The following is a 23,865-nucleotide window of genomic DNA, read 5'->3' as shown; positions in this document are numbered from 1 at the left end:
TGCATCGCGTTTGTTTGGCGAATTTGGACGAAATGCCTCTGGCACGATATATAAGCTTGTTGACAATACTTTTTAAATGTGGATATTTTAAATATAGTAATTCAAATAAAAGACGTTAAAAAATAAGTTTTTGATTCTTTGATTGATAAGTACACCATCATCTGTAAAAATTTTCTACATCCCTTTTCAGGTAACTTAAAAGATGATTTCCTTCCAAAAATACGGGTTTTTTTTTCTGATTTTAGACCTCGAATCATCTGAAAATAGTATATTTTGTAACAAGTGCGCGAAGAAGTTGACTCGTCCAGGAGTTGTTTTCACCCGAGCGTAGCTAGAGAGAGATAATGTAAGTACGCTCACAAGTTACGTAACAAAATGAATTATGAGTCATCAAAAATTTCCATAAGATTAGAAGGTTCAAAAAATCCAGCCTAATTCCACGAACTCGTTTGTAATACGATAATCAAACTCGCTTGCTACGTGACAAAGTGCAGCATGAGTAGCTATTAATAAGATGTACTTAATTATGATTTAAATTTATGTATAGATGACTTTGATATTGATTGGGGATCTTCTAATGTTGTGCTTGTCAATAAAAAAAGTCAATATTAATTTTTCATTTTTCTATTCGAAAGTGAAAAAAATATGTTGAATGGAAAATATGAAACATTATGAAATATCGTTATTTAGGGTGAATACGCCATATTTCGGACAGTTAAGAATAAATGTTTCTTTACTCATTTACAGAGCTTGTGTGCGGCGTTTAAAAATTTTTCTAAGTATACCGTTTGATTGAAAAAAAGTAACCTTTCGAATGAGTACATATACTTGGCCAAAGTGCTGGTGATATTTTAAAAATATAATTAAAGCAAAAAAAAAATACTACTCGTCCATATTTCGATCACCTCACTAAGCTGTCAAAGACCGTGAGTTTGGTATTCTGTTAAATTTTTATTTCTAACGTCTAATAGCATAATAAATAAACATACGTGTTTATAGAAGTGCATGAGGAACCTATTGTCAATTTGCAAATTGAATAAAAAACTTTTTAATAATAATTATCAAGGTTTAATGCAGGTAGTCGAAAACTGGATGGATAATTTTATCGAATATACCAATTTTCGACCGAGTCGATTATAATTTAAGCAACGAAAAAGATTTAATAATTTTCAAGGGTATCAAGAATTTTTTCTGAAACAGTAACATTTATAAAATCAAAAAAATATTTTATTGCCTCAAAATTTTGCATATATTTCTATTTATTAAAAATAACTTGAATATTTGAAAATTTGACCATGGCCGGGCACATTCACCCCAGATGCATAATANTTCGCAGTATTCATATGCAGCATAGTGTAATGGTGTATTACCTAACTTGTCTTGGACGTCGACCTGTACTGGTTGATATTTCTCGTTGCTGAGCTCAAATAACATATTGACTAAATCAATATTGTTGCTGTTACCTATGCAAACAATATGCAGAGGCGTCAGACCCTCTACATTTGCAAGATTCGGATTCGCGTCTTTTCTAAGCAGTAATTCCATCAAGTTTTCGCAGAATTCATATGCAGCATAGTGTAATGGTGTATTACCTAACTTGTCTTGGACGTCGACCTGTACTGGTTGATATTTCTCGTTGCTGAGCTCAAATAACATATTGACTAAATCAATATTGTTGCTGTTACCTATGCAAACAATATGCAGAGGCGTCAGACCCTCTACATTTGCAAGATTCGGATTCGCGTCTTTTCTAAGCAGTAATTCCATCAAGTTTTCGCAGAATTCATATGCAGCATAGTGTAATGGTGTATTACCTAACTTGTCTTGGACGTCGACCTGTACTGGTTGATATTTCTCGTTGCTGAGCTCAAATAACATATTGACTAAATCAATATTGTTGCTGTTACCTATGCAAACAATATGCAGAGGCGTCAGACCCTCTACATTTGCAAGATTCGGATTCGCGTCTTTTCTAAGCAGTAATTCCATCAAGTTTTCGCAGAATTCATATGCAGCATAGTGTAATGGTGTATTACCTAACTTGTCTTGGACGTCGACCTGTACTGGTTGATATTTCTCGTTGCTGAGCTCAAATAACATATTGACTAAATCAATATTGTTGCTGTTACCTATGCAAACAATATGCAGAGGCGTCAGACCCTCTACATTTGCAAGATTCGGATTCGCGTCTTTTCTAAGCAGTAATTCCATCAAGTTTTCGCAGAATTCATATGCAGCATAGTGTAATGGTGTATTACCTAACTTGTCTTGGACGTCGACCTGTACTGGTTGATATTTCTCGTTGCTGAGCTCAAATAACATATTGACTAAATCAATATTGTTGCTGTTACCTATGCAAACAATATGCAGAGGCGTCAGACCCTCTACATTTGCAAGATTCGGATTCGCGTCTTTTCTAAGCAGTAATTCCATCAAGTTTTCGCAGAATTCATATGCAGCATAGTGTAATGGTGTATTACCTAACTTGTCTTGGACGTCGACCTGTACTGGTTGATATTTCTCGTTGCTGAGCTCAAATAACATATTGACTAAATCAATATTGTTGCTGTTACCTATGCAAACAATATGCAGAGGCGTCAGACCCTCTACATTTGCAAGATTCGGATTCGCGTCTTTTCTAAGCAGTAATTCCATCAAGTTTTCGCAGAATTCATATGCAGCATAGTGTAATGGTGTATTACCTAACTTGTCTTGGACGTCGACCTGTACTGGTTGATATTTTCCGTTGCTGAGCTCGAATAACATATTCACCGAGTCTTCGTCACCGTTGTTTTTCACGCGAATAAGATGCAGAGGCGTCATACCCTCTACATTGGCAAGATTCGGATTCGCGTCCTTTCTAAGCAGTAATTCTATCATGTTTTTGCAGCATCTATATGCAGCACAGTGCAATGGTGTATTACCTAACGTGTCTTGGGCGTCGACCTGTACTGGCTGATATTTGTCGTGGCTGAGTTCGAATACCATATTGAACAAATCAATGTTGTAGCTGTACTTATAGCAAATAAGATGCAGAGGCGTCATACCCTGTACATAATTGGCATGATTCGGATTAGCATCGTGTTTCAGCAGTAATTCAACCAGGTCTTGGCTACCGCTTTCTTCCAGAATCAAGTGCAACCCCGATTCACCTGTTTCTTGCCAGATGCAATTGGGATCTTGCCCGACCTCTAGAAATTCAGTGATGATGTCTTGAAATCCCAAAAAACAGGCTACATGAAAATGCGTCAGGCCGGAATCATCGGCGTAGTTCATGTCAAATTTATTATAAATTTTAAAAAGCTGACGGATTTTCTCCTCCCTTCCGCTGATGTTGTATCTGAGCACACGATGCAGTGGTGTGGTGCGACGCAGCAGTGGCTTGCCGTCTTCATCCCGTTTGGGCTCGTCTGTGTAGCCCTTGCGAACTACAAAATCGATGAATTCCACTCCATCGGGGCGAATTAAGGAATCCGAGAAAAGAAGATCGATTTCTTCGGGCCGAAAAACGTATCCAACATCTGGTAGAGATTGAATTTGCCATTCCCTGATATACTCGCCAAGTTCACGAAGAAGTTCAATTCGCTCATCTTTGACCTCCCAATTAACTTTCTCTCGTAATCTTAAAAACCTTTGCACAGTTTGAAAACATCATGGCATTGTTTTCAGCACACACACACACACAAACAATATCACTTATAATTTATGATAATATATGGTATCTCACTTCCAACAGTTGTTCTTGCTGCGGCGTGGCAACGCTAATTATATGAGGGTCATCTTTCAGAACTAAGGTACTCGGTTTTGACCAGTAGAATATTCACATCTTAATTGCAGCTTCGCTATAAAAATAGTTGCACATAAAAATCGTTATAGTAAAATAAAAATGGTATTTACTAAGGTACTATAAAGCCCTCAGCTTCTAAATGCTAGAAAAAATTTTTACTTTGGGTTCATACATAATTAATATTAAGTAAAATTGACTGCCGAGTACGAATTTACATATTACCAAGTAGATGTCTAAAATTATTTAAACAATTTCTTGGCAAAGAGCTTCCTCATAAAAAATTATATTGATGAAAATACATTTGGGTAACGTGTCAATTCAATATTATATATTAGTTATATAAAGTCCAGGTGTTGCGTATGCCTAGCCATGTGGTATAATCATTACTGTCGCAGAGGTTATATTATTACGATCTACTACGTTGGTTTTACGCTTTCTAGCGGTTACTGTGCACAGCTCAAGCTATTTGTATCTCTTATAGCTTTAGCCATGTGTTTTTTACTCTCCACATAGAACACAGAATATAGAATGCGTATATTGTTAAAAATATTCTTATTTTTAAGGCCCTTTTAATTTATATTTGTACATAAATTTCAAAAACAATACGATTAATTGATAATTCATGTGAAGGTTTTTTGAAATTCATATGATAAACTTAATTTTTTTATTATCTTATACACGAAGATTAAAAAAGAGCTTGAATATTCAAAACAAAGTTCAAAGCCATGTCAATTTCAATTCAAATCACAATTGAGTAATATATTGAACTCAATGAGAATAAAGACCACTTGTTAAATTTACGAGTATTTTTCGAATGCATCTTCGAACTCTTACTTTCCACGATAGCCACTTGGTGGCTACGCAGCGTTAAGCGCCATCCCGTAAATGAGTGGACCCCGCCAGGAGTTAAATATAGATTCATTTTAAGAATACCTTCTATTGTTTTCACTACTAATATTCAATTACGGAAGTTTTATTCATACATTTATCTTCGAGTATATGCATAGTTTTGACTGTATTAACTTTTTCTACAAATTATATAAAATCTTTTAGCAGTGGATAGATCGCTTGGGTCGAATAAAGTCGGTATAGGCTGCGACGTCGCAACGTGAACATAGGAGAAATATTCATAGACTGTGCAAAGTAATTTTCGTGAAAAAACGGCAAAAGTTTAATTATATCAAATTACAAGTGATTGTGTGTGATGTCTCGTAACGTAACGCACGATAGGTTGAGCACGCAAGATTTCATCAATCTTGTCGAATCATCCCCAAACATTTTCGTAGAAAGATCCAAGAAATTACGAGAAAATGTCAATTGGGAGATCTATCAAGAGCGAATGGACCTTCTCTTTGCCCTTAAGTTTTGGATTTTTGATCATATGGCAACCGCGCTCATTCCCGATCTCCGTGACATTTTTCGGCCCGAAGAAATTGATCGTCTACTCTTGGATGCTGCAATTTATTGTAGAACATCAAAATTTAATATACTTGAGTATAGAGCATCAGAGGGCTATCAATATACTTTCGGAGGCGAATTCATCCACTTTGTGGCCAGATCCGGTTACAGGGACGAGCCCGAAGTTGATGAAAACGGTAAGCCACTGTTGCATCGCAATACAGCATTGCATTATGCTGGTAAAGCGGATTTTTTGAGGCATGGTGTTCGCGTGGTTCAAGATCTTTTTAAAATATACGACATGAATTACACCAACGATGTTGGATATACGCATTTTCATGTGGCCTGTGAGTTTAGCATTATCGAGACCGTCAAAAGATTTCTAGAACTTGGACAAGATATCAATATGATAGACCATCGTGGTGTTTCACCGCTTCAGAGGGCTTTGTACTTTAACAGAGGAGAAGTGGCCGAATTGCTGCTGAGAGAAGGCGCCGATCCTAGTCGGCGAAACGAAAATTCACCCACTTCTATGGAACTCATAATCTCAAGTTCCTTAAACGATGGTGCTTTTGCGGAGAGGTTCTTGAAAATCACTAAAGAAATGAATCAGCTGGTGGACGTCGATGCGAAGAACGAGGATAGAAAAACACTGGAATCAGCTGTGGCGAGTCTTCTACCGAATGTTGTTGATTTACTCTTGAACAATGGTGCTGATTTGTCTAGCTTCGTTTTTCCCTCCGAGAGTTTAATAGACAAACGTATTTCAAGTAGAAGGTGGAATGGTTCTAAATTTTTGAAATTAAGACTAGCGTCTGGCGCTCTAGGCATCGTTGAATGTTTTCAGAAGAGAGGATACGAATTGAACCACAGCTGCGTCCTGGCCATCATGAAACTTTTCGCCAAGTACGAGTGGTTCGACAAGTCGTCCGCTCTTGAAAAACCTTGGTGCGACGACGAGGAGTTCACGAGCAAAGCAAAAGAGATAATGGTGAAGCCGAATCTGTCGTTCTACGACCTGATCCAGTTACAACCAAAAGAAGCTGAAAAACAACTCACTCCTAGGGATTACTTCGAGTTAGTGAGTTCAAAAAAATTGAATGATCTCCCTGAAACGCACGCAGAGGCTTGTGCTCTCCGTCTCTGCGAGATAACGTCGAGAAAATTTTTCCGTCGCTGGGCACGGGATGCTCTGATGGAGTTGTCGGGCTACCTACTGCCGAATCTCTGCTGTGACATGATCAACGAGCATCTGACGAACGAGGATTTATATAATATTTTTTTGGCTGCTGCAGGCATTAGCTCACAACTACAGTGATCATTTTTACAGAGTTTCTTGCTGTATTTTTTAATTAAATGTTTTATATTTTCAAAGTCATTTAAATAAATAAATTAAAAGGAATGAATTTCGGTTTTTTTATTTGTTTATTACCAGGTCACTTCATCGAGATGAAAGTTATCACTATATGCTTTCAAAATATGAATGGTGACGTTAAACGTAAGGCTGGAAAATAAATTTGGTAGCTAAAAAGTTTTTCCACATCGCAAGCGTTGAAGCTGAGCAAAATATATATTAGGAGCTATAGAGAAATTTGAGCACGTCATTGTTGGTCTATTAGCTGTTGATATTAACGCTGGGCAGTCGTTTAGCTGCTTTTGTTTTGAACGCGACAAGTGCGAGAGATTCGACGTTTTCGAGTAATTGTTTCGGAAATGCCGATCACATTGAAATTTCAACGCGATTACGCGAGTTTGACACTTTTCTCAATTCTTGGATAAAAAAAACACTTCGCTTGATTGCAAAATGTTGAATAAATGAACGAAATAATTAAAAAAAAAGCATTTAAAGTTTTAAAAATTCATCGGTAAGGCAGAATCGGCATTATGAATTCAGCACGGCAGATGGCGTTTCAGCCAGCGAAACGCAGCCGTCGCTTCCAGAACTGCAGCACCGAGCACGTTAAATCGTGCTTGTCATCGCGCTACAACAACATCGAGCAGACGCCAGACCTGTCAAGCTCCCTCAAAGCATGAGAGTCGTTGCAAATATTATTGCCCCACGACTGTATAGGATCTCGAATGTATCTCGGGATTGTTCTCGATGAGCAATGCCGAACCCTACCTTCGTTTCGCGGATCAATCAGATCGACGCGGTGCAGCTCGACCACGAGATCTACAAAGTCCTGCGCAGCCAGCTCGACGAGATAACCAAGTACTTCGCGCCCGGCAAGATCGTCGAGTGGAAGCCGGAGATCGACGCGCTCGTCAAGTGCCTCATCTGGAATTACTCCCTCAATGCCAACAGCACGACCTTTGGGCAGCAGCTGCTCAGCCTGTCGTACGACGAGCTCGGCCGAAAGAGCAGCATTCTCTGGCTCTTGGCCCTGGTTCTGCCGACTTACTTGAGGCAGCGTCTCGTCGATGAAAATTTCATTTCGTCAAGACTGCCGCCTGCCTATCGAACGAGCGCGATAAAAGATTACGCCGAGAGAATCGATAATTTCTTGCACTTGTTGAAGTTTTTGTGGATGTTACGCTTTTTGGGCTCGGGTAATCAACCTAGAATAATTGAGACGTTTTTAGGTATATACAATCGGTCATCGAACAGGAATAAACCTCGTTCTATAGGATACTCTTACATGACCAGAGAATTACTTTGGCACGGACTCATTGAACTTTTCACCATTAGCATACCAATGATCGATTTCAGAAGAATCCAAAAGTATTGGAGAAATATATGGTCGAGTAAAAGAAAGGAAAAGAGCATCGTGCTCTCTTGTAAATTAAGTGAAAATTCAGTTTGTGCTTATTGCGATCAAGTGCCAATATTTCCAAAGTGGGCTGGGTGCGCCCATGTTTTTTGTTATTACTGCTTAGAAGGACTGTTCATCGCGTCGGATCCTTACAAGTGTCCTATTTGTGAAGAAACTTTGTATCATTCCGAAATGAAAACTCACTTGAATATTTAATACTTAATTTGTATAAATTCACAATTTTATTAAAAATAGTATTACAAAAATGCTTTCTTTCTTGTTTTATGAAACCAATAATATAAATTTGAGAGCTATTAATGATCTCATTCAATTTTATATAACTTTAAAAAATATCGGTATTATGTCTTGTAAAATGCTTTTACTCCATGTTACATATTGCTTGTTCATTATGCACATGCATAAGAGCCACAATGTTCTACACAGCAAATTGTATTTGCCTACTTGTCGGGTTTTTGAATATTTCCCTGATCGATAAACTAACTTCACCGTATAAGTAGAAATTGTTATCCAAGGGAAAAGCGTGATAATGTAATTTAGTTATATCGAATCACAAAAGAAACTTGTTAATAATTCTTGGATCATGTATGAATTTTTGTCATGATCTTTGCTTAGAGCAAATAGTGTCATTAACTTGAGCTTTTTAAATCTTGAATATTATAATTTAGATTTAATGTTAAGTATCATAATATTGTGGCTCTTATGCAGTCTTTAGTCCCAGGTGGATGCATTTATATTGCAAACATTTTAAGATAGTTTGTACAACAACGCAAATCTCGTTTCATAAGTTCATTCTTTCATTACTTATAAATAATCAACTAGCATGCAAATTGAAGGAAAATGACACTGTATACATCTCTATAACAATTCATTCAAATTCCTTTAACGCACATATATATATATTTATAACTAAGGGGCTTAAATTCAAGCATGAATGCATATTTAAATTTTTCACACCATTTACAACAAGTCATTGAGAAGAAGATATAATCATAGTACGTCCCTTCACAATCACATTGAAACACTTCATGATATATACTACATAACAATATAGTTAACGCATGATTAGATTTGAAAAAAAACATACTCTGATAATTATTTCAATTTACTTCAACAACAATAACGCTTAAAACTGTACAAGCTTAGTCAACAACCCTCAGCGGTAAAATCAGACATTAGGTATGCTCGACAAAACAATTAACCATTCACACTCAGATCAATTTTCCATGAACCACTCAAAAGAAAAAAATGTATACCGTCGAGACAATCGTCCGCACTGAGCCATACCTAATGCTACAATTGATTGCAAAAAAATTTGAAAAAAAAATAAATTTAAAATTCATATAACAATCGGTATATTAAATATATATATGTATAAATATAAATTTTTGCTGAGCGTGTTAATGCGCGTACATTTTTCATGAAAAGATCTACATATTTATTTATAATAAATTCACAGCGCCAGAGAAATAAAGAGACTGAGAAAAGTGACTCGCAAAAAAAAAGAAGAGAGATGAGAAAGAGCATACTTGGGTCCTGTTAAAAGTTTCTATATAATTAGACTATATTCACCTACATAATTATATTAATATATTGTATTATTTTAAAAAATTCATACCGGCTTAATCATCGATAACGAAAATTTGATTTGACCCAAAAGATAAGTCGAAGATCATCGTATCAACAATTGATATAGATTATTTTTTTCTTCAAATTTCAACAATGATGAATGCCGATGGTCAATGCAATCGAGAAACGACGTTTCGTATAGAGAAACAGCCGAGTGAAAAAAAAAATTATTAGAAAAAAGAAAGGCGAGCTCCTGTAGCTGGCCATGATTAATCTTTTGGCCAAGGAACGTTATTCATTCATTACTCATTCGTGAGACGCGTTTTTTCTATATTATATATTTAAGTACAATTTTCTACAAGATTCTGTATGTTTTTTTTGCGCAGCGCTGCGTCAAACCTCATAAAAAAGTATTATGAATAATATCACAAATAAATATATTATATATTATCTATACACATCGTATTAGAATCGTTTCAAAACACAAATGAAAGGCAATAGGATATCGTTTTTCATCATGATCATAATTATGAAACAGTAATAACAATACCGTTTCATGGATTGAATTATTCATGGTCAACTACACCAACTCCCTTGAAGTTATAGTAAATAGTAAGCAAAAAAAAAGAAAAAAAAAGTTAAAAAAATTAGATATACATTTAACTTAGAAAAATATATATGGATATTATAATCGAGAGGGCACAGTAGTACAGGAACACAGTTGTTCTTTCGACGCTTCACTTTCGTTGATTTCGTCATTAAATATGTTTTAATCTACCAAGAGATACCGTTCGTAATATTTGGTTTTTTCATTTCGTTTTTTATAAATTTTTTATCTATCACTAATTTTTTTTATCATCATCACAGACAAAACGCGCCAGCGCTGACGCCTTAACATAACTAGATCATCGATACGTCATAAAAACACCTGTGTTTCATATTAACTCTGTTTGTCTGTATCTCTTTCTATATCTCTCTCCTATATACATATTTTAATACATACTCTTTTTTTCGTACCTTGTATCTCTTCCTCTCTTTTTTTCTTTCTCTTTCTTGGTCTCTCGATCTCTCTCCATTATTGACTTTTAGTACTAATTTTTAAATGACGATGATTTTGAGTCAAAGCTTGTCTCTCGCCGCAGAGCAAGAGATTTTTCACACTGATTCATTCATTCACCCGCATCTTTATCTTCACTTAGTTTATTTTCTAGTATTTTTTCCTATAAATTTTGCATTAAATAGTTTCTCGACGAATCGAGAATCATTGCATTCAATATCGAAAATAATCTCCCTAATTTCTTTTTGGTTGAGCTCTAGTTCAATTTCATCAAATTATTTTCGTTTTACAGTAAATCTGTGGATACGGTGCTATTTCGGAAGCAGCTTGTATCACACCAAACACAAAATTATTCGCCTAATTCTACGTATAAATGATTCGTAAGCAAAATCGACGAATTGATCTCTCGACTTTACATCATATAAATATTTAATTTTTTTTTCAACTTACTTGGCTAACTATATATACTCACCGCCTTAATGCAGTCTTCTTGTATTATATAGTGGTTACTTAGAATTAATGCGAGCGAAAAAGAGAAAAAAATTGTTACACAAAAAAAAATCGTAAATCGCTCACACACCTTATTACATATAATTTGTTTTTTGTTTAGACTAGCGTCTTATTCGAGAGGGGGCATAGTATTTTATCAACGAGCACTATGTGCATCGTTAAAACATAGTAAAGGGAGATGAATATCGCATCGATTATTTTATAATCTCTGCGCTGCAATCAATCGTTCTTTTTTCGTTTCGTTTGTTCCATTAAGAAAGCAGTTGAGGATATAGTCATCGGAAAGTGTTATACGTGTTTTTTTGGAGGGGTTTTCTATCTGTTTTCTCCAGTTTCTCAAAATCAAAAGTCGAGTTTTTACCAAGTAGAACCTTCCAGACTACTTTTGCGAATCGGCGTAGGCGGAGTGACCGAAGAGCCTGATGACGATGACAATCCCGACATCTTTCGCTCGGCTCCTGGCGCCGCGCTACCGGAGAAAGGACTACTAGTCCTCTTATTCAGTTCTGCAAGATTAATCAAGATCAATAAATTAATGAATCGTTTTATCGAAAAAAGTCGAAAAGTATTTCCCGTCCTTACCTGAAATTAATAACATAATTTTTCGTCTTGCACCCCAAGCAGATATACCTATCTCGCATAGATCTCCTTCTGTAAGCGAGGGGAAAGTCGCCATATCGACTTCGTGAGCTTGAAACAGACCTGTTGCAAAAACAAAAAATCCGATAAAGAATAATTTAGACGAAAAAAAAAAAAAAAAGAATAAAAGTCAATTGGTATACTGACGTATATATTTTTCAAGACCAACGCTGGTGAGCATACTGGCTAAATCGGTATGCTGCTGGCCCGTGATCTTTTTCAGCTGATAGCTCGACGTGTTATCGATGTAGTTCGACGCTACGCCACTTATTTTGTTCGAGACGGTCTCGTCCTTTGTCGAGGTGACGCCGTAATCTTGAGTCGACGACGAATTTGACGACGTCGTCGCGTCCTTCCACAGCGACGAGGTTTGCTTGATGCCGTCCTGCACACGTAAACGAGAGAAAAAGAGAGACAATTAGCAAAGGTCGCTCCAATCGACGAGCGTGAGAACGAAGAAAAAAAAAAAGAAGAAGGATTGGCAGCGCCAGGAGACTCACGACATCGTTGGTCGTCGAAGGTATTTGCGGCAACGTCTGGCTGAAGCCGTAACCCGACCAAACCGACGTCGGTATGCGGAAATTGTTCACATCGGGTTTGCTTTGCATCGCTTTGATGGCCATGAGCTTCTTCTGCTCAAAATCAAATGTCAATGAGGCAAAGTCAGTCAAATCGGTTTTTTTAACATCTGTAGTTTGGAGATTACTGCTGGCCAGTTGCTGTTGCTGCTGCTTATTGTGTTGCTGAGTTAATTCAGACAATACGTTCGAGAAATCCAAGTTGTTGCCCATGTCCGAGGTGGGATCGATCGGCGAGACGTTGCGCGGGCTGATCGAGGGGCTCGACAATGAGCTTGACACGCTGCTGCTCAACGACGAGAAGGCTGAAAATCAAATCGACGTTATTCAAATAGGCAGTTCGAGGGCGCAACAGAGTAAAAATGTAAAAAAAAAAAAGATGTGATTTCATTGAAAATGCTCTCACAGTTGGTGTCCTTACTGTCGGTCGTGAACAAGCTGTTTCGCGTGGCATTGAGCAGATTGCCGTTGAGAGCGGCGTGCATCTGCTGATTACCGAGACCCATCAATCCCTTGCTCGCTTCTCTCAAGTGTTGTTGCTGCTGTTGCTGCTGTTGTTGTTGCTGCTGTTGCTGCTGCTGTTGCTGCTGTTGTTGTTGCTGCTGCTGTTGCTGTTGCATCGACAGCAGATGGCTGAGGTGCGGCTGGTAGCCGAAATTCGGCGTCAACTGCGGCGTGGGGGAGAAGAAGGACGCCTGGGGCATGGCGAGGGTCCAGTGGGGGAAATTGAGACTGCTGGCCTGGTGAGCGGGCGAGGCGCTGGCGGCGGCTGCGTGCTGCAGAGCTGCGGCGGCGGCGGCGGCCGCGGCCGGCGACAGGTACTGCGACGAGGGCGAGCCCAGGGCGCCGCTCGGGAGCGTCTCGTTGATGACGAAGCCGCCGAGCTGCGGGCCGGGCGTCGGGCCCTGCTGGCTGGAGCCGTTGTTGCCGTTGTTGCCGTTGAGGCCGGGAGCAGCCAGGCCGATGCCGGCGGCCTGGCCCAGGTAGCTCATCGCGTTGGGCGCTATGTAGGTGGCGGGTATGTCGGCGATGACCTTGGGCTCGTTGAGGCCGAGCAGCTGGCGGCGCGCCTCGTAGATGTTGCTGGCGTTGCGCTCGATGCCCTTGACGACGATCGAGAGGGTCGACTGCTTGGGCTTGTGGCGCATGTTGACGAATACGTCGAGGGACTGCATGAGCTTCTGCAGGTCCTCCTGGGAGGTGGCCTGCAGCGACTTCTCCGGCAGGTCGAACATGAGCACGAGGGGCAGCGAGCCCATGAGCTGCTGGCGCGCCTGGTACACGTTGTGTATGTTGCCGGTGATGGTGACGTTGCTCTTCTTGAGCGAGGGTATGTTGGGATCGCCCGCGTCCGGGAACATGATCTGCGTGCCGGTGCTCTGCATGATCGACTTGAGATTCTGGCTCTGCTTGCCCAGAACGGTGCTGTGATGCTGGGGCGATATCTCCATGGACATCTGCACCTGGATCGAGCTCGCGAGGCCCTCGCACATGTGGTGGATGAGATAGACGGTGGCCTCCTTGACCTGGTGCACCTCCCACTCGCAGCCCTTTACAACGACGAGGGTCGCGTGCAGCTTGGGCCGCGTGCGAAACATCACCTGCACGTTGTACTTCTGCTGGAGCTTGGTGATGTAGGGCGAGTTGGAGAGGGCGTTGTTGCTCGAGGCGGCGATCTGCGAGCTGCTGCCCATCACCGGCAGCTCGAACGAGAAGATGAGGGGCGTGAGGCTGCGCACGCGCGCCCGGGCCTTCTCCACGCCCTCGATGTCGCCGGCGATCGACACCTGATTGCTCTTCTCCTGGTGATTGCTGCGATTGCTGTCCGGGAAGTGGATGTGGCAGCTCGTGTCCTCCATCACCTTCTTGATGGTGAGGCCGCCCTTGCCGATTATGTGCGAGTGATCGGTGTAGCTCACGTCCAGCTTCATCGTCACGCGGTTGTTTTGCTGCTTGGGAGGGAGGAAAAAAACACAACGAATGAGAACGAGTCGCTTCGAGAGTTGAAAAAAATTTTTTTGTTTTTCATACATACCCTGGTGTCGAGCACGCGGATGATCTTCTCTTTAGCGAGGCGAATGTTTTCCTCCATGCCGGCGATCTTTATGTGCGGATCTGTGGAGGAGCGCAAAAGATCGATCGATCAATCGGTGATACAATTTGGGAGGCCTTTTCAAGTGTCAGTTGTTAAGTGTGTATGTTATATTTATTGTATATAAAAAAAAGGTGGTCTTGCCTTTCTTGGACTTTGCTCCAATCTTGAGTCGCGACGGCCACGTAATGTACGTACTTGTTTCGTCCATCACCTGTTTTTGTTGATGATTATGATTTTTTATTTCATGTCGAAGCAACAAAGCGTAAGCTCGCGCCCACGTCTCCAAAAAAACAGCAGGAAAAAATCAACGAAAGAGAGAAAGAAAGAAAAAAGCTCTTACGCTCGCTCATATACGATCGCGCGACGGGGGTGCGTTGCGAAAACTGCAGCCGTGTACGATAACGACGTGCTCCGGTGCTCGTGCCTCATCGACGGAGGGGTACATTCCGAGCAGGCACGCGAGAAAGAGAGAGAGAGATAGCGAGAGAGAAACGAAGCGGTCAACAGCAGCAGCGGCAGCAGCGGCTCTTTCCAAATTAGAGTCGAGTCCGAGAGAGAGAAGTCTCACCGCAGCTCTCCCCGTGCAGGTATACACACAATGTAACGCGGGGAGCAGCAAATTTATATATAATACACGCGCATACGCAGAGATAGTGTGAGAGAGTAAGAGAGTACGAGAGCGAGCAGTCGGCTCTTTCGACGCTCGCGAAATTCGCCACCGACGAGTACATATATTATACAGACGCGGCGGCGCGTGTGAGTAAAATTACGCCAGGCCAAGCTCTCCGAGAGAGAGAGAGAGAGGAAGAGAGAGATCTCGCGCACTCGTGGTAAATTATATATAAATACACGCGCGACTCGCCGGACCGGCCGCGTAAAGCTGAAACTCCGAGCCGCCTCGGTAATGCGTACAGGCGCGAGCGAGCTTGCGACGCGAAAAGTTTGACAGCTCGTCGACGATAAATAATAACAAAATGTCATCGATACTCGGGGCACGAAAGAAGAATCATTATCGCGAGACGATACGAGGTATAGTATGCGCGAGATGCGAGACACGTGCGTTTTTTCAGCGGCCTCCCCTCCCCCCCTCCCGCTGCGGAGAGCGAACCGTCCGCGTGGCTACCGATGCTATGTATATATTCGAGACTGCTGCTGCTGCTGTTACGTCAACCGATAAGAAAACACGAGTAGCGCGTGTGTGAGTGGTGTGCGAGTGGGCGAGACGATCGCCGATAACTACATTCTCTCGCGTTAAAAACCGACGATCGTTCGACCGAGTTATTGAACTTACGATGCTCGTCCATACGGTCTTTTTGTCCCTTCGACCTTTTGTCCTGCCCATTTGTGATTAATGGGCTTGGCGGAGCTGGTGGTAGCTGCTTGGTTCACGATGACGACGACGACGACGAGCACACACGCACATTCGCAGCGGCGGCGACAGTGCTGCGATTCGCTGTCGGGAAAACCACGTAAAGAACGAAAATCAAACGAACAAATAACGCGCACATATCAGCTCCGAACCGAGAACCAAAGAGTACAGCAGCAGCTTATTCTTATTTATTTTTTTTTTTAGTCCAGAGAAGCGAGTATGCTATAATGCGGAAAAACAACAGCGAGAAGTAGAATGGCGATCGGTGAGAAAAATTTTGCGCATGCACGAGAGTGTCAGTATAGCAGTATAGCAGCAGTAGCAGCAGCAGTAGCAGTAAGCTTACGTATGTCACTTGTCGGTTCTAAAACAAGTCTAGCCGGAGCACAGCGTGTATATACAGATATATATGCATCGACGAAAGCGGGGCATACGAAGAGAAAGACGGGGATAGATGCGTGTACGATATAGAAGCTCGAAAGCCCTCCTCCACCGCCGCCACCACCACCACCACCACCACAGAGCACCTCTCGACGCCGAGCGTTCGACGTCGTTTTCTTCGCCGTGCGCGAGATGATAGAGAGACGGATAGCGCCTGGCAGACCGGCAGCACGTGACACGGTGACATACACGGCACGGCGTCATCGGCGTCGGTATATAGGCGAGACGAAAAACTAAATAAAAAAAAAAACAAAGGAAAAGAAACAACAAATACGCGTTCGATTGGCCCGAGATCCGAGAGATTAGACGATTGTGCCGATCGAGCGCCACACCTATCGCGCGACCGCCAGCGAGCGTGTAGCTACAATAGGAAAAAAAGAAAGAGAGAGACAAGTCTGTACACCTGTCACCGACGTTTAACTCCGTACAAAAATCGATAAATGAATCATGAGCTCATTTTTTTTCTTTCTTTCGTTCTTTCGTTCTTTCGATAGCAAGCAAGAGAGAGAGACGAGTCAGACGCAGAAAAATGTCAAAGCATTATCAGACGTGTGTGCTGTGCTTTCGCTGCCTCCTCCGGCTAACTGATATCCTCACCTTCGAAAAGAAACTTTCAGCCGAGTCGGTCACCGGGCTGCTGTCGTCCGACGGATTGTACAGCTGGCCTATGGAGAAAACATATAGCATCAACGCAGGGCCTTGGAAAAATGTCGAAAGAAAAAAGGAGAAAATCGGGGTAACGTCGTAGCCGGGGCTGTACTCGTCCAGGTATATCCGAGGCCTCGTGTACAATTGTAAACGACGCTACGATATATTGGCTAATACGGGGGCCCAGACAGTATCTATGTTGTACACGAGAATATGACGAGTTTATACGGATAAACAAATGTACACATCGGCCGTGGATGTGCCTGTGCGTGTCTCTGGTCATTGACACCGAGTAACCCCCGAAATTGAAGGAAGCGTGCCGGTACTTATTGTGTGTGTGTATGTGTGTGTGCGCGCCTGTAATACGTATATACGAAAAGGAAGAAAAGCTCGCCGAGCGTCTGAGACTAGGAGAGAGCCGAACACACGTAGAAATGAATATAAATACACGTTGCGGGCTACGAATTGCGAGTCGATGTCCTGGATACTTTTAATTTCTCCCGACAGTTTCGGAAAATTCGAGACGACTTTTCTCGACGCGTACACCTGCACCGAGGTAGACCCGACGCGAAATTTGCCGGTAGAGATGGATCCTTGACACTTTCTTCGGAGCTCGGGTTTTAAAGCTTCTCCGCGTTCAACGCTACGTGTGATCTTATTTACAAACATTTAACGATCAAAGTTCACTCAGATTTTTCGTAAGTTCGCGATTCGCGACTTAACCGAGAGCCACACAAACTTTCGCGCGCACACACACAAAAACGCGCACCGCGACTCACACTTGGGCACACGCACACACGCAGAGACAAACAGACACTCGAACACACGCACACACACACACACACGAAGAGGCAATTTTTTTTTTTTTTTTGCATTTCATTCGCGACGAAATCAAACGAGATCGGCAAAGAGAGAGACGAAAAAAAAACTCACCCAGCAGCATCTGCTCGAGTTTGCGGCGATCCACCCGGAAGCGCTCCTGGTGCAGGTTCTCCGGATCGAGGATGCCCAGGACGGCGGCGAGGTTGCGCAGCTCGTCGACGTTGTCGAGGCTCGACTTGCACGACGTGGCCGTGGTCGTCGTGCCCTCGGACGTCTCCGACATGCATCGCTCCTTCGAGTACGCTTCGATCGGACGCATCTTCGCTGCTTCTTCTTCTTCTGCTCCGTGCGCCTCTTCGCCTTCTAATCTCGTGCGTTACTACTTCCTGGCAGATGATTCGTGTACGATTGCACGGCTACGCCAAGTGTGTGTCGTCGTGTGCGACTCTCTTTCTTTCTTTCTCTCTCTCTCTCTCTCTTTTCTCTGTTAAGCGTTACACCGTCGCACTGTTTCAGCTGCAAAATTTTTGGTTTCGGGCACAACACCACTTTTGTAAATAAAAAAAAGTTGTCTCGAAGCGGATAGATTTGATAGAGAAAGAGAGAGAGTTAATTTACCTGGGCAGAAGTGAGCGAATCGACGGCCGCGCCGAGCAAAGGACGAAGAGAATCCAAATTAACGATGAAAAGTTTTAACAAGAAATCAACAACGACGAGGTGAAAATTGTTCACGAAAACATCGTTCGCTCGCTCCGAAGTTTTTCTTTCTGGTTCGTTCACGCGCGTGCTCCTTTTGAGAATTTGCTTTACAAGCTAAACGTTTTTGAACGCGACACGCGACGATAAACAAAGAAACCGAGTCTATATAAATTATTTTTATATATTGAAACTTTTAATTGATATATATGAACGCGTTTTTCGTACCGCAAGGCCGGTGTGAGTAGTTGGCTCTCACCGACGGCACGATAAATGCCGCACTGATATTGCCAATACGGTAATCATCGGCTCTATCCTCTCTCTGTCCGTGTAGTTGCCATCGTTTTTCGACGCGCGCGCGCGCGTGTGTGAGTGTGCCGGTGAACGGCCGCGGGGGACACGCGCCGCGGATAACACACACTCACGCATACGCGTATCGCTGTACGTAATAATACATCTCTTATAGGCCGTACACACACACACAGCGGTTTCACCTTCTCCAAAATATTTTTCCGCGCCGTTGTAACACACATAATGTGCGCACACGTATGTGTGTAAGTGCGTATGATCTCGCGAGCAGCGCGGACCGGCCCCGTGGGTCGTCGCGCGCAGGTGTAAACATTGCCAAGATTCGCCGCGGATCGGCTTTATTGCGGTAGCGACGACGACCTTTGGGCTATAGAGAGAAAAAGAGAGAGAGAAATAATTGCGATACATATATAGGTATATCAATCATGAAGTCGATCGCTTGGATGCGGGCGAGATCGTTCCTCTCTCTCTCTCTTTCTCTCTCGAGCTGACTTTAAGCGTGACGTCGCTCGTTCCGGTATTGTTGGCTAATTTACACATGTTGCTATATCCTCGGAGAGAAATAGAAAAGCCGCGAACGAGCGACGATTGTTGTACATTCGGTGTCAATGGCCTTTTCGCATAATAATTCTGTATGTTGCTACGTATATATACGTAAGTAAAACCCGAGATCGACAATTGAAAATCTCGATCACGTTGCGCTCCTTTTGTTGTCAAACAGCAGCAGAAACTACGACGTCTTCGCGACGACGCTCTTCGCCTCTCTTTTTCTTCGTGTCCTTCTTTCTTGCTCTCGTTGTGCGATCTCGATTTCGTCGGCATCTCGCAAAACTCCAGATTGGAATTCACCAATGGAATTTCTGATGTTTTGAAAATGATATGACACCGTTGCACTGATGCACGCATACAAGCGCGCACAGCAGCGAACGACACATACATCATACCAGCTTGTACAGCAGTAGCTAAGGCTTCGAAATATATATAGCTTAGAATGCGCATGCAGAGATGATCGTCGTCGAGAGGGGATAGACAAAATAACCAATATATAGGTAGGGGACGATTGGGCTCGGAGAGTTATCTGCAGGATAAAAGAATTTCTTTTTGCTCGTAATCGGCGATAAACACGTTGTTATTTTAAGAATTTAGAAAAATTTTATTCGATCAAGAAATACTTTTCTAAACATTGTACTTAAAATAAAAACTCACAATCCATAGCTTGATTGAAAAATTCACACGTCCACGTTAATTTTTAATAACAAATCTTGGTTAAAAAAATTCTTATCCAATAAATTATTGAAAGTAAATAATAAGATGCAAGTACTTAGCCAATTTAGGCAGTGACAAACTTTTGGATATTTACAATTTAATCATGAAACTCCAGGTTAAGCGTTTGCAGCATGAACGATAAGATGTCGGTGCTTTCTTCAATCTAAAATTAAATAAAAAATTAGCTATAATTATCAAAGAGCTGGACAAATAAATATATTTGACAAGAATAAATATCTCACCACTTTGGTAGTAGGTTTTCCACGACCGTGACCGGCTTTGACATCGATTCTGATGAACAAAGGATTGGTTTGTTGTGGCAATTTGCCAATCTCGTGCTGCAGGGTGGCAATGTGTTTCAGGCTGTGCAGCGGTACAACTCGATCGTCGTGGTCAGCGGTAAGCAATAAAGTTGCCGGATATTGGCCACCGTTGCTGGGAGCTTTGACGTTATGCAGCGGCGAGTATTTGATCAAGTTCTTAAAGTGCTCGGGCTCGTCTGGATTTCCGTAATCGGAGGTCCAGGCGTAGCCAATGGTGAATTTATGAAATTTCAGCATGTCCATTACGCTGAAAAAATAAACGTTAAATTAATAATTTGTTCCTTAATTTCTATTACCTTTAAAAATGTATCTTTCAAAGCGACTCACCCAACTTGAGCAATTGCAGCACCGAATAGATCAGGTCTTTGGTTGATGCATGCGCCAACTAATAGACCACCATTGCTACCTCCTTGAATGGTTAGCTTTTGTGATGTTGTATAACCGTTTTCAATCAAGTATTCAGCTGCGCTGATAAAATCATCGAAAACATTTTGTTTATTCATGAATCGTCCACCGTTATGCCACTTTTCTCCATATTCTCTGTTTTTGGAAAATTCGCATCAGTAATTGCTTGAAAGATTATAAATTACCAGGTATTAGAAATTCTTAAAATTTACCCTCCACCGCGAAGATTTGGAATAGCCAAGACGCCGTTCAAGTGTTGTAAAAAGACTGTTCTTGTTACACTGAATGCCGGCTGAATGCTAACGTTGAAACCACCGTATCCATAGAGAAGAGCGGGTGACGAACCGTCCAAGACGATATCCTGGAATAAAATTAAAATTTGTAGAGAAAAATGCATAAAAATAAATAAATTGTTTGTTAAAAGCTTACTTTTTTATGCACAATAAACATTGGAATTTTGGTGCCATCTTTGCTAGAGTAGAATATTTGAGTAGTTTTATACAAACTAGCATCAAAATCTTTGACCTTGATTTCACGAAATACCTGCAAATAAATCAAATTGAAGAAAATTTATCACACAAGCTCGTGATAATGATAATACTGTAGTTGATAAGTCATACTTTTGGTGTCTCTTCAGTTTTTAAGTCCATGGTGTAGATTATTCCAGGTGTTAAGAAAGAAGTGAATGAATAAAATATTTCAGAGTACTTTTTATGCCCAGAAAATCCAGATATTGTTCCTACATCTAAAGGTAACTTTTTAAGTAACGTTCCATTTTCTAAGCTATGAATACTCAATACATTCTGTAATGATATAAAATACTATTGTGAGAATTATTCAATGATTAAAATAAAAATGAAAATTCAATGAATAACTTACCTTGACATCCTCAATGTAACACGTGAAAAGTTTGTTGCCATCGACAGCAGTTGCCCAATCCAAGACATTATGGGCATGTTCCGGTAACAAAGTTTCCCATTCCCATTGGTTTTCCTTGAAATTTTCAAGATCCACCATGATCAATTTGTAGTTTGGTGCATCTTTATTGGTTCTGAATACAGCTTTAGTACCCGAATTAGCTATGTACTCGTAATCAGCATCCAATTTCCCCACTACTTCAGTTAAGGGTAGTTTTCCATTTATTTCTTTTCCCTCAATTTTGGTAAAAAAGACTAGATTATCTCGACATTCTTTCTGAGCAATTACAATTAACCACCTCCCACAATCTGTAACTTCTCCTTCTCTGAAATCATACAAATAAAAAAATTATTACGCTGTGACAATGAATTTTATGATAAAAAACTTGATAAAAACTGCTTACACTCTCCAAAGAGGTTGATCAAGAAATTCTGCAACTGTCACATCATCAGTGATCGGTGTGCCTATTCTGTGGTAACGTAGTTTGTGATTTTCATTCTTGTTGGTTTCAGAACCATCCGCTGTATCAACAGCATCAGGATAACAGGAGTAGAATATACCCTTATTATCGTGAGTCCAGGATATTCCTGAGCATTTGACTTTTTCCAAAACTTCGGGATATTTTTCTCCTACGTGTCACAAATAAGAATTAAAATTTCAAGGTTTTTGATCAATTAGTAATACATACGGAATTTTAAGCATACCGGTTTTGGCATTCATAAAATGTATGGTATTCCAGTCAGATCCACTTGCGGATAAGGCATAAGCGTACATGGTATTATCTTCGCTGAATTTTCCACCGGCTAAAGCAACAGTCCCATCGGCAGACAACGTATTGGGATCAAGAAAAACTCTTGGTTCGTCGTCCAAAGAATCTTGCACATAAAATACACTGCAACACATAGTAGATGAGCAAATGTTTATTTCTATTTTAAAATTCAAGCAAAGAGAAGGACACAAGTCCGTACCTCTGATTTTGCAATCCAGTATTCATGAAGAAGTAATATTTGCTGCCCTTTTTAATCGGACACGAATACTTGGGATAATCCCACATCTGTTTGAGCCGGTCGTGAATAGCGTCGCGCTTGGGACAGGCATTGATGAAGGGTTGAGTGATGGCATTTTGGGCGTCTACGTAGGCTTTGGTTTCCTCGGAGTCGGGATCTTCGAGCCACTTGTAAGGGTCTTTGACCTGAGAGAAAAACAAACAAAACTCGTAAGTAGGTCAGACGGATAAAAAGAAGAGCCACCAGCCGCAGCAAGAAAAGCAAAATACACGCTCGAAGGCGGGCGGGCGCATCAACACAACAACAACAACACAGCAGCAGCGGCGGCGGCGTCGGACTCACCCACTCACCTCAACATTATGCAGAAGCTCGACGGCCGCCTCGTCTCGGCGGGCCTTCGGGTAGCTGAACTTGGTCATGTGCTCGGCTTGGGGTCGCGGACGATTGTAGAGCAGCTCGTGCGAGGTCGAGAACGAGCGTGTGAGTGTCGTCGTCGTCGGAGCTGGTCTGAGTACTACTGCTCGGCGGCGGCGCTCGTCAGCAGCTGGACGATCGGGGCAGGCGGCGTCAGCTTTATTGGCAGCACCGCGAGTCGCACAAGCCGTCGAGATGCGCAGGCACGAGTTTAGGTTATGATGAGCACTACCAATGCCGCTGCAGCAGCCAAGATTACCGGTCGCGGAGGTGCGGGCCTTTGCAGCTACGATCAGTCCTCGCAGCAGCGGTGATCCAGCGGCTTTCTCGATCAGCGCGAATTTCTTTAACATCGGACGACAATATCGATCCCTGCGTACGCTTATTGGGGTGTGTTTTCACGAAGGCACCTGCAGAGGGGGAACACACTGCACGACACCCTTGCACGATTGTATGTTATAAATTCTTGCTCGCTGCTGCTGTATCGGTACGCCGTCGATTGTTTGGCTAGCTGCGCCGATAATGACAAGTTGACACTCGCTGCGATGTCGGAGTTTCAAACAGTTGTTTTTCTTTTGGTACGACGAAACGCGGCCGTAAGCAAACAACGAGAGAGTTTACCTCGAATCGCGAAAATTTCGTCTATAAGTAGGCCTACGGCCAGGCGGCGGCGGCGGCGGCGAGAGAATTGCACAACACACGCGCGTAAACCCGTAACGGCATCTCTCGGTCGAGCCGTCAAATTTCCAAATTTTTACCGTTATAACATTGTGCAAGCGACAAGTTGATGCAAACGTGTTTTGATGGTGTCTCGCTAATGTTTCCATTCGAAACTCGACCTAG

The 23,865-nt window shown here is 41.9% G+C and overlaps 4 protein-coding genes across 6 annotated transcripts; 1 reads left to right on the top strand and 3 right to left on the bottom strand.

Annotated features, from left to right (window-relative positions):
• Positions 1-917: 917 nt before the first annotated feature.
• LOC111693705 (ankyrin-1-like) lies at positions 918-4,278 on the bottom strand. The gene is made up of 3 exons (XM_023459128.1): positions 4,235-4,278; positions 1,371-3,631; positions 918-964 (listed from the first exon to the last, which is right to left on the bottom strand). The coding sequence occupies exons 1-3, from the start codon at positions 4,276-4,278 to the stop codon at positions 918-920; spliced, it is 2,352 nt and encodes a 783-aa protein (XP_023314896.1).
• A 2,860-nt stretch (positions 4,279-7,138) lies between these two features.
• LOC106649403 (peroxisome biogenesis factor 2) lies at positions 7,139-8,154 on the top strand. The gene has a single exon (XM_014366785.1). The coding sequence runs from the start codon at positions 7,294-7,296 to the stop codon at positions 8,152-8,154; it is 861 nt and encodes a 286-aa protein (XP_014222271.1). The 5' UTR covers positions 7,139-7,293.
• A 2,420-nt stretch (positions 8,155-10,574) lies between these two features.
• Positions 10,575-18,691, bottom strand: LOC106649459 (protein bicaudal C-like). 3 transcript variants are annotated; one of them, XM_014366893.2, is made up of 10 exons: positions 18,303-18,691; positions 17,796-18,232; positions 16,812-16,879; positions 14,546-14,615; positions 14,345-14,424; positions 12,716-14,258; positions 12,232-12,614; positions 11,879-12,116; positions 11,675-11,794; positions 10,575-11,598 (listed from the first exon to the last, which is right to left on the bottom strand). In XM_014366893.2, exons 2-10 carry the CDS (start codon positions 18,001-18,003, stop codon positions 11,450-11,452), a joined length of 2,859 nt encoding a protein of 952 aa, XP_014222379.1. In that variant the 5' UTR covers positions 18,004-18,232; positions 18,303-18,691; the 3' UTR covers positions 10,575-11,449. The 3 variants fall into 3 exon arrangements, with proteins under 3 accessions (XP_014222379.1, XP_014222378.1, XP_014222380.1); XM_014366892.2 differs by having other exon boundaries at positions 17,796-18,200; XM_014366894.2 differs by having other exon boundaries at positions 12,731-14,258; positions 17,796-18,200; positions 18,303-18,690.
• Positions 18,692-19,838: 1,147 nt separating this feature from the next.
• LOC106649457 (prolyl endopeptidase) lies at positions 19,839-23,698 on the bottom strand. Its single transcript, XM_014366890.2, has 11 exons — positions 22,959-23,698; positions 22,570-22,793; positions 22,306-22,493; positions 22,005-22,230; positions 21,563-21,926; positions 21,304-21,486; positions 21,113-21,226; positions 20,896-21,044; positions 20,606-20,818; positions 20,198-20,525; positions 19,839-20,118 (listed from the first exon to the last, which is right to left on the bottom strand). The coding sequence occupies exons 1-11, from the start codon at positions 23,373-23,375 to the stop codon at positions 20,053-20,055; spliced, it is 2,472 nt and encodes an 823-aa protein (XP_014222376.1). The 5' UTR covers positions 23,376-23,698; the 3' UTR covers positions 19,839-20,052.
• Between the last annotated feature and the right edge of the window lie 167 nt (positions 23,699-23,865).

Source organism: Trichogramma pretiosum, unplaced genomic scaffold (genome assembly GCF_000599845.2).
Source record: "Trichogramma pretiosum strain Unisexual culture from Peru unplaced genomic scaffold, Tpre_2.0 scaffold23, whole genome shotgun sequence".
Taxonomy (NCBI): domain Eukaryota; kingdom Metazoa; phylum Arthropoda; class Insecta; order Hymenoptera; family Trichogrammatidae; genus Trichogramma; species Trichogramma pretiosum.
The sequence above is the reverse complement of the archived record's forward strand: the minus strand, read 5'-3'. Positions and strand labels throughout refer to the sequence as shown.